Source organism: Syngnathus acus, chromosome 12, assembly GCF_901709675.1.
Source record: "Syngnathus acus chromosome 12, fSynAcu1.2, whole genome shotgun sequence".
Lineage (NCBI taxonomy): Eukaryota > Metazoa > Chordata > Actinopteri > Syngnathiformes > Syngnathidae > Syngnathus > Syngnathus acus.
In genome coordinates, this window is record NC_051097.1 from 2,104,228 (window position 1) to 2,115,067 (window position 10,840).

The following is a 10,840-nucleotide window of genomic DNA, read 5'->3' on the forward strand; positions in this document are numbered from 1 at the left end:
TCAGTTGTATAAAGACACCTGGATAAAAGCTAAGTCATTGTCCTTGTGTGTATCAGGACCATTCAAAGACACAGAATGTTTATAAACACAGATGCGATATTTAAAACTGCATAATATGAATTGTGTTAGATGTGTACATGAATGTCTATGAATGGTCACATCCTAAAGTTAAAAGTTAAAGTTCCAATGATCGTCACACACACACATCTGGGTGTGGTGAAATTTGTCCTCTGCATTTAACCCATCCCCGTGTGATTTTAATCCATCCCCTGGGGGAGAGGGGAGCAGTGAGCAGCAGCGGTGCCGCGCTCGGGAATCAGTTGGTGATCTAACCCCCCAATTCCAACCCTTAATGCTGAGTGCCAAGCAGGGAGGCAATGGGTCCCATTTTTATAGTCTTTGGTATGACCCGGCCGGGGTTTGAACCCACAACCTTCCAGTCTCAGGGCGGACACTCTACCACTAGGCCACTGAGCTGGTGGTGATCCTGTTTGTAGTGTGTGTGTGTGCGTGCGTGCAACTGTGTGTTAGAGTTTAAGTGTAAAAGGACCCTATCTTACCATATTCCTGCTGCTTATGTCCCCAAGGTAAACAACGATATTCATCTGAGGGGCCCACAGTTGGATTTCTCTCTGCCAAGAGGTTAATGTAGAGAGCGGTACAACCAACAAGAAGGGCCCGTATAGTTGGTGTTCGTTAAACATATAGTTGAGGAAAGAGATGGTCTGAATGGTCTTCCCAAGACCCATCTCATCAGCAAGGATGCAGCTGTTGCCTCTAGAAATTCAGACAGACCAGAAGTAAATATTTACTATCAGACTACTCTATCTAGGAGCTAGAGGTTACCACGTGGCACGCTTGCGTGAGTCTTACTTGCACCACGAATGTGCCATCCAATTTAAACTGTGCAACTGATAGTCTCTGAGTTCCAGTCCATCACCTCCTATATAATGTGGCTGCTTTTTCATTGGAACAAACCTTGGTCTCTGTTTCAACACCTACAAAAATAAATGCAGCAGGTTAGAGTAACATAATCTATATTCTATAATAGTATATTAAACAGTTTAATAAATACTGCTTTTAATTGAATATACATATGGACAGAGATAATTTCATCTCGCCAGTATTTTTTTTTACCTTGCAATCTCTGAATGGAATGGTCTTTGATTGGTTTCTGCTCATGTAATCATCAATACATTTCTGAAATTTCTTGGCGATCAGAGCTCCATCTTCCCAGCTACATTCAGAGTACGGCAATCCCTGCCACTTGCACAGATAGTCTGGGAAGCCAGCGGCTGACTTTTGGTTAGAATGGCCTGTTCAATGATATTCAGACAGTGATGAAAATATCATTTATGACTGCTGCGCATTAGCATTAAGGAGCTGTAACTGTACAGATGCAATTCTGGTACTTCTTCATTCAGCTCATGAAACATGAAACTTCCACAACAACGTTACTAACTCTGAATTAAACGAATATTGAAAACATACCTATGATCCTCTCCACAAGCTGGTACTGAGAGTGCAGGTCATTGATGAGTTCTTCCTGACAATTGAGATACTCAATATCCTCAGGTGAAGCCGCCTTCAACCTGGTGAGGTTTAAAAGTCATCACGAAATATGTAATAGCTAAACTATAATTCAAAGTTAAGGAAAAACACCTGACTGGATTATCCTTGAAAACACTTGAATCGTGGTCATTAGGTACAGTATTTTCTACACTATGAAGCGCACTGGATTATAAGGTGCACCTTCATTTAATTTTTTATTTTAGAAATGTTATCATATATAGGGCGCACCGGATTAAAAGGCGCGTAGAATAGAAGCTACTACTGCATCAAACTGTGGTTGACTAGGGTTGTGTTATGCATCCACTAGATGGAGCAATGCTAAAGGATCAACCCAGTCGATGAGGTAAAAAAACTAAACAAAGTCCAACTCCCATTCCGTATGAAAGGGATATGGTTCGGCTTCTTACTTGGTCCAGCAACCCTACTGATTTTTTATGGTCATAAACTTTTAGTTCAAAAGAAAAAAAGTGAGTGCGTGATGCATTAATTAGCTTGCTAGCTTTGGTGCTGGGTTTGTGTATGCGCAGCCAAACTGCTGCGGTGAGGGGGTGTGGTCACTGTCTATTGCGCATGTGGGGTTCACTGTGATTGCCTCCTGGCAAGCTTGCCTGCATCTCAATCAAGCGATGGGATGGATTCTAGCCTATATAAAAAAAACATTTTTATTTTTAAATGTCATGCGATCGACCAGTAGTAGCTTACTTCGGTGACGCCCCTGACCATGGTTGCCGTAATGCTGAAAGCGATGCGACCTTGTAATTTACTCGTCGTACTGAAATATTTTGGCAGAGAATTGTGTACAACCAGTATGTATCAACAAATTCATCAATTGATCCATATATAAGGCACTCTGCATTATAAGACGCACTGTGGTTTTTTTGAGTCAATTATAAGCTTTTAAGTGCGCCCTATAGTGCGGAAAATACGGTAAAAGTGTGGGATCAAATGAGGAATAAAGCTATAAACTGCACTTCTTACCATTTCTTTTTCTCCCCATCCTTCTTCTTAAAATTGTCCAGTTTCTTCATACCCCTAACATTTTGCGCCTTCAGGGTCTCTTCTGTTTCCCAAGTGTTGTGAATATGGGCCCAATTCTTCCATTTGATTAGATATTGGATTTCCCCTGCCTCCTTATTGGAATTAAAGTTGGCATTTGGGTCTCCATCCGCTTCTACAGCATATACTGTAGTCACACTCCCCACAGCTGTTAGATCCAAAAGCAAAAACATGTTCTGAACTTTTCCTGCATTTATTGACTGATTACATTTCACCAAAATGCCTAAAACTGAGACATAATGAATTCCATTCTTTGAATGTGAGAAAGCCAACACTTTCCGTACCTCTTTTCCTTCCGATTCTGCTCTCCATCACTCTCTCAAGTGTTTCAAACTCATCTTCCTCAGGTTGAGGGACATCTTCACCAAGAACTTCCACAAGGTCATCTGAATCTGTTTTCAACTCCTCATCTTCCTTATAGCTGATGTTGACGGTGGCCTGCCGCCGTGGACCAGCGGCGACAACCTTCTTGTAGTTATCATCCTCATCCTCAGAAGACGAACATTTCTGGGCTTTCTTTTTCTGGGAGCTGCTCTTTTTGCCATTTCGAAAATTCATCCTGACAAAACAAAAGAAAAAACAAAAGCTGACTTGACAAATCACTGAAGTAAATTAGACTACAAAAGAGACTGAGTGAAACCTCTAAAGTTGAATTCCGCTAAAGTTGTCCAATTCGAAATTTGACGTGTTAACATTATTTGTAAGTGCTCCTTAGTGGTGCAAATAAATGCAAAGAAAACATAGCTGGTACTATAAATACAGTCGTATGCACATGTTTGGGCACCCCTGATCATTTTCATGATTTTTCTTTATAAATCATTGGTTGTTCGGATCAGCAATTTCAGTTAAATATATCATATAGCAGACAAACACAGTGATATTTGAGAAGTTAAATTAAGTTTATAGGACTCTACAGAAAATGTGCAATCATTACTTGAACAAAAGTAGGTAGGTGCATAAATTTGGGCATTTGATCAGGAGTGCCCAAACTTTTGCATACGACTGTATTTATTACACTTTTGACCTTAATCTCCTCACTGACGTCAGCTGTAAATTATTCATTTCAGTTTTTCAAGTGTGTGCTACGTTCTATTATTTTATCTCAAGATTCTGCAAATTTGCTGTTAATAGCTAGTTGCTCTCCACCATAACATGGTTCTTGCCACACTGGTGAAAAAGGTAGTGCAAGTACACCTAAGCACTTATTCTGGTCTTTCCTAAGTACATTTCACATTAATGATTAGAATTAGCTCTCCAACTGTTCATGTTTTGTTTTGTTTCTTGGTGTAATGCACTATTTGTTAGAAGTGTAGTGAGTTGTTACAAATTCAGTTTATGAAGACAGAGTACAGTCATTTATGGAGGTAAGACGAACATATTAATATTTGGCTTTATTCTTCGATTCTTAGATGATTTGAGGATGCCCTGTTCAAAATCACTTTTAAACACAATAGTATTTATAGTAAATATATTTAATACATGTTTTATTGGTGTATCCAATTCATATTTTATCCTGGAATATATTATTTAAATATTGCCGTAATTTCCGATGGAAAAAATGGTTACTAAACCCAAACTAATCCTTCCCCAAAGATATGTTCAACCGTGCAGGATGAACTGTATTACCAGTCGCAGTTGACATTAATCTACTTACTTAGTGGGAGGCTTTCTGTTTTTGGTTGTTTGACTAGGCTCATAGTCTGAAGCAGTTCCTTCACTATTGTTATCAGCAGATGAGTCTGATCCAGATCCACTTCCTGATCCAGAATCTGATCCAGAGTCAGAAGAGCCAGAATTTCTTCTCCTTTTGGATCCACTTGAGGAGTCTGAGTCATCACTACTTGATGAGTCCTGGAATAATTTAACAATAATGACAGATTTCTAATCAACTGCCAAATTCATATAATGCACACACGGTAACAGTGTATTACCTCATCGGATCCACTATTTGAGGAGCTTTGTCTCTGCTGCTGCTGTTGTTGTTGCTGCTGCTGCTGCTGCTGCTGGAGTTGCTGTTTCCTGAGCATAGCAGATCGTTGGACTGCTAGGATACTTGGATTGGACTTCCAAAACTGCAATTAGTCAATGGAAAGCCAAACATTTATCAACAGACACATACCCAGTCAAAAAGTAGACTACACACGAAGGCCTGTGCACCACGAACAGCCCTGTCCAAGTCAACGGTCAAACCTTTTTTTAATTAGTACTGTATTGGCCCAAATATAAGACGAGGTGTTTTGCATTGAAATCAGACTGAAAAAGTGGGGGTCGTCTTATATTCGGGGTCTAGACATTATACCCATTTTCACTTGTGCGCAGCGGTAAGTTAAAGGTTGCTGGTATCGACTGAGTATGTTGCTGTGATCGTATTGTCCGATCGCGGTTTGCTTCGTGTGCGCGCCGTTTGATTGACAGCTCCGGCGCGCTCATAATCGACTGAGTATGTTGCTGTGATCGTGTGCGTCTTTGATACAAAGTGAGTATATACCTTTCATTGTCACTACTGTCCACTATTGTGCCGTTTGTCCGATCGCGGTTTGCTTCGTGTGCGCGCCGTTTGATTGACAGCTCCGGCGCGCTCCTTTCAGTTTGCCTCGCAACGTGCGAGTGGCCGTTACGCAACGGCACGGCGACTAACGGTCGCCAGCAAATGTATTTTGTTGTCTCGATCGATGACTTATGTTTGGTGTGTTGCCGAGTGTATTTAATTTATGGTTATTTATTATTATTTTTTTTCAATAATTCAGTAAAGCAATCAAAACTGAACCACGTCTTCCCTCCTGTGTTCTGACCGACACCCGGGGGCGAAAAGAGCATAACTATCCGAGCCAACCCTTTATACAGTCCTCAGGCTCCCCAACAATAGCGGTAGCAGTTTGCATTATTTTATTGCAATGTTTTTCCTTATTCAGATTTGTTTCAAGACTAAAGTTACAGTTAGACTTCACTCTGATGGTTAATGCAGTTATTGCAATTTTGTTGTTTTATCACAGTAGATTGGTTTATTTACATTTCAAAAACCAGAAGCCATTCATTTACAAATGTGATTGCACTTTAGTTTACATATTTAAATGTTTCGATATTAAGATGTGATAGACAGTTTTCGCATGATTTGAATGAGGCAAAATAACATGCTTTTTCTCTCGAATATATTGTTATAATCATTTGTTTCAGATGTAATTATTTTCTGTATAAAAATTAAATTTGGTGCTCAAAAAGTCTTTTGTCAAACTTGAGTCTTGAAAAAGAGGGGATCGTCTTATAATCGCGGCCGTCTTATACTCGGGCCAATACGGTAATTTTTTTGTTTAATTTTTAATTTGTATTTTTCTTACTCTTTCTTTTGTTACTTTTCTCAAACATCAATAGTGCTCTTTATAATTCAGTGAGACACGTGTTAATCTGAATGTTCTTACTGACCTCACCAACAGCTTCATTCTCCAGGCTGTTAGGATCCTGAACTCTCTCCCCCCTTCTGCGTAGCGTCCTGTACTTTTGCGCTATATTCTGACTGTCTGCTGTATGCACACTTGCTCCATTTTTGCTCCTCTTATTTATTGTGTTATTTGTTTATTTATTATTTATTCATCACTCTTATTTATTCATTGTGCCTTCTTGTTTTTATTTTTTGTGTGTTGTTTACTCGTATGTATATTGTGTACTATGTCTTGTCACTGTGGGATAGTGGGAACGTTATTTCGATTTCTTTGTGTGTCTTGGCATGTGAAGAAATTGACAATAAAGCAGACTTTGACTTTTGACCTCAAAGCAAGTGGTACATGGTGCTCAAAAATCTGTCAAAATATTTTAGCGCGTAGTAAATTCACACTTGTTCACCATGAAGACTGAAGACAGGATGTTTGCATTTCAGTAGGTTATCTTTGAATCTAATTATTTCCCATTTATTTTCGTTCACATTATCATCCACATCTAATCATTAGCAAGTGTAGATGTTTTCGTCATAACAGATTTAGAACCGCTTCTTACTTTCTTGTCTAAGAATCATGCAAACTGCTCTCTTGTTTATCGGCAGTGTTGCGCACTAGAATTACTACTAATTAGGTTATACCATAAAATGTGGACATTAAAATACACTTGACTTGTAATTGATCATTTATACTAAAAAAAATAACACCTAATAGAGAATTAAAACAATACTGTACCTCAGCGCCATCAATGTTTGACTTGTTCGGAGGGTCAATCTTCTCCTTGGATTTTTCTGTCTCTGAATCCGACTGGCTGCCAGAGTCTGAGCCACTTCCTGAGTCGCTACTCCCTGACTGACTGCTGCTGCTAGAGGAGCTTGAACTGGAACCTGATCCAGAACCAGATGCTGATCCAGAACCAGATTCATCATCAGAATTGCTGTAAAATTGAAAAAGGAAAAAATGTTAAAACGAATGAAACTGTCATTTAAAGGAAGAGTGTCTAAAATTTGACATACCTTCCAAAATAAATGAAACAAAACCGTTTATTTCACAATTGCCTGGCAATAATTGTGATAGTTTATTGTATATTGCAAAAATGGTAGTTCACATTTTGGACATCAAAATGTTTTGGTGCCTGAAGTCGGCGTCTTATGTGAATCATCAGCACACTTCACAACGCCTCATTTTGTGCAACATCAAAGTATTAATGGTGTGGGTGTGTTTTTCTTTTACTTTCCCTTTTTGAAAGTTTTGGCTCTGTTGTATGACAAGTGGAAAACAAGCCAGAACAGGAGGGGATAGGACAGTGCTTTGCAACGCAAATCGTCCCTACGAAGAATCCAAGTGCAAATGAGACACCCTTGATCTCCTGAATCAAGTGCAAGACACCAATACCCAAAATATGTGCCACAAAAAAAAAAAAATCTCATTGCTGTGTTGATGGCTGATGTCGATATGTACTTGATGACCCTCCTCCACCTGAGCCAGAGGACACCACCCTTTCGTGTGAACTGTCATTCAGGGATGGGCACTTAACCATTTAGCCAGTCCGTCACTCATCCTGGGAACCTTCCACCATCGTCAGTCAATCCTTACTCATAATGGGGCTTGTCACAATTACAATAAAGTTACTATTTTTAGAACAGCGAACTGCGCATGTGCCGCATTCGGACAAACACAAGAGCCGGCCGGTTAGCTTGCAGGACCTCACATGAGTGAGAGAGCTATCACACATTAAAGCTTACCTATCGACTAAAACGGCTTTCTTTCAGCCGCCTTTAATGTCTCTGCATGTCAGACAACGTTTAAGTTGTTCCACACTATGATTGTCGATTAATTTTCAGGAAAGTCAGCAACACGAGGTTACCTTCCAGGGCCTTAACGGAGTGAGAGAGCTATCGCAAAATAAAGCTTACCTCTCGACCAAAACGGCTTTCTTCCCGCTGAGTTTGAGGCCTCTGCGTGTCAGCCAACATTTGAATAGTTCCACACTATGTTTGGCAATAAAATCGTGTTGGAATTTTGCCCCTGGTACGTCGTCCTCCTCCAAAATGTAGTTGCACGGTCAGTCGGACACAATGTTTGTCCGACTGACCGAACGTGACGTCATTTGAGATCAACCCCATATAATCGTGAGCCCGTTCTTGTTATTTTAAAAGCGAACACACAACAAACACACACACACACACACAAGAAAAGCTCCCGACTCTGGACTTGTATCCGAGTCTTGCTCATTGTTATTACAGAGCGCTAACGATTCTACTGAAGAACTTAGGAGAGAGCCAAGCTCAGTATCCTAGTACTGCTACAAGCTGCAGTCCTTCACCGAAAAGGCTGCGTATTTTCACGAGCAGTTGTGTGATTCTTAATGGTCCCGTAATTGGCAGGACATGAGGGATAAAAAGAATAAAGCAGCTGCTGTTGCTATGTCATCCATTGTTGCTAGGGAAATTTTCCCTTATTTAAACTGGTAATGTCCCACCCCTTCTCTGGTACATGTGGCGGGAGTGACACTCGTAAGTGAACACCTGCCATCAAACTAGCGCGAGGTATGCCACGCCTCAGTTCATTTCACATCCCAGGTGTGATTGGCTGGGCGTTTTTTTTTTTTTTGCCAGTCGTAAGTGCAATGGCCATCGGTCAGACTGACCATTTATGTCCGGTTACATGAACTGACAAAAATCCACTTCCGTCGGTTCTGTTTGTCCTTTTTTAACTTTCTCGAACCTTGTCCGCAAAATGGGTGTCCGTTGGTGATGGACGGAATGCCCTCCTCTACTGTCATCCATGTAGAATAATCATACATTTTGAATCAAATTTGTCTTTTACCAGGGATGTAAAATATACAACACAATGGGTGTCTGTTGGTAAGGGACGGAATGCGCACCTCTACTGTCATCCATGTAGAATAATCATACATTTTGAATCAAATTTTTCTTTTACCAGGGATGTCAAATATATAACTAACCTTGATTCTCCACTGCTGTTGCTTACAGTTTCCTCCTCATTGTGTCTTGCCATCCTGAAGTCTAGAATGCAGACTTCTGCCACAGTGCCTCCAATAGTATGTTCACCGTGGTTAAACTGAAATTTGAGATTAAAATTCACATTATAACACGCATTTTACAAAATTAAAAAGAAGTGTACTTTTATCAACAAACTCTTGTTTAGCACCATAGCTTTTTCAACTAAATGTCAGGAATGAGTATTGAATATGTTGCTGAACCACAGAATTTGTTTAGATTTTCAAGGTAACTGATACACTTTCAATCAAAGCTCATCTATTTATTTTTTTATCTTTAGCGGACGGATTATATCGTAGTAGGCTACTCGACTACCAACTGCATAAACATTTAAAAAATGCACGTGTTCCTGTACCGCGAGCATAAAAGTCGGTTTGTACTAATATTTCAAGTAACAACAGTACAGTAACAGTAGAACAAGAAATTACAGCGACGAGTATGTCGAGTACGGATGCAGCATTAGCCACTATCACTGTTTGCCCCTACGGGCTGGGGCCTGTCAGGCCTGCGCAACAGCAGCGTGTTTACGTCTCAACAATAGCCCAAAGGCGCTCGAAAACAAGAAAACGGTATAATTAGGTGCATTTAACAAACCCTGTGCAAAAGGCCTTCAGTCGCCCCACTCTCGTGACTGTTATTGTTGGGTCGATTTTAGACAGTTAACCAGTTGATGAGAAGAACAGTTTACCTTTATGCTAACCTGCTAAACCGGCTAATGCCAGCGTCGGCTATTGGCGGGGGAAGTTGTGTATATAGGGGTAACGCGCCAGACAGACTCTTCAGGATCTAAATTGAGAACCCAAGACTAAGTTTTTAAACACATACGACGCTTTTTAACTGTATAAATGCGGCCAACAATATACCCACGGGAAAATGCCAATTGGCCAGTTTTAACCTCACTTGCTCAAAGATGACTAGCGTGCCTGTAGACAACAGAATAACGTCGACACAACGCGTAAAAATACTTGAAGTATTTCACACAAATGCAATAAATGGTTTACATGAAGTTAACGGTCGCTCGGTAAATGGGTTACAGTAGGATGCTAACGTAAATTAAGCATGAGGCTAGCACGGAAGCTAACAAAATGACAAAACTTTGCGCTTCCTCTTCAGAAGGTTGCGCTGCAATATTTCTTTAGTAATCACGAGAAATATCGAGGCTGTAGCAGCAAGTGGTGCTTTATGCGAATAGGTTTGTCAAGGTGATCATTGGCGGAGTACTTAACATACAAATTATTTATTAGAAAGCCCACATATACAAATTAGCTAACCCAACTTCGTCCTCTCCATCTTGTTTTCATCCGCCGCTCACTTCTCGCGACTTTTCATCATGTAACGTAAGAATACGCTATCAATAAACTGTGGAATAAGTTATTCTTGCCTTGTTTTAGCTTAGCTCCTCTGATGAAACTGTTGTCAAAGTCCTCTTGCCGGGTGCACACTTTATTCCTTTTTATACAAACAACAATTAGTGAGATAACAGCTGCAGATAGCTAACGCTGTCTTGCGTTAGCTGGCTAGCTATCTCCCAGTTTGGGAGAGCAGCCCGTAACGACCCAGTTCAGTGGAGCTTTTGGATTGCCGTTCCCTCCACACCTTTGGGGGGGGAAGAGGCAAAACCTCTTTGCGCCGAGCGTTGGGTTGAAGTTCCGTGCTTGATGGTCAATCCAGACAGTAAAAAAGCAGGCATGTCATTCCAGGGTCTTCCGACAACCGGCCTCCGCCATGACGCCGTAGGGTTCACTTCGCTAGGAAACCCCG

The 10,840-nt window shown here is 40.6% G+C and overlaps 1 protein-coding gene across 3 annotated transcripts in view; it reads right to left on the bottom strand.

The window, feature by feature from the left end:
* Positions 1-10,839, bottom strand: part of chd1 (chromodomain helicase DNA binding protein 1) — a 38,760-nt gene extending 27,921 nt beyond the window's left edge. The window contains exons 1-11 of one of the 3 annotated variants that reach the window (XM_037265778.1): positions 10,473-10,839; positions 9,025-9,142; positions 6,792-6,993; positions 4,560-4,700; positions 4,283-4,479; positions 2,913-3,187; positions 2,551-2,776; positions 1,492-1,592; positions 1,138-1,316; positions 874-998; positions 561-777 (exon numbers count right to left, since the gene is read on the bottom strand). In XM_037265778.1, the coding sequence (XP_037121673.1) occupies positions 561-777; positions 874-998; positions 1,138-1,316; positions 1,492-1,592; positions 2,551-2,776; positions 2,913-3,187; positions 4,283-4,479; positions 4,560-4,700; positions 6,792-6,993; positions 9,025-9,077 (1,716 nt within the window). In that variant the 5' untranslated portion in view covers positions 9,078-9,142; positions 10,473-10,839. Of the gene's footprint in view, positions 1-560; positions 778-873; positions 999-1,137; positions 1,317-1,491; positions 1,593-2,550; positions 2,777-2,912; positions 3,188-4,282; positions 4,480-4,559; positions 4,701-6,791; positions 6,994-9,024; positions 9,143-10,350; positions 10,371-10,460 lie in introns of those variants that run through there. The other 2 variants (XM_037265777.1, XM_037265776.1) reach the window with 2 other exon arrangements.
* Position 10,840: the final 1 nt, after the last annotated feature.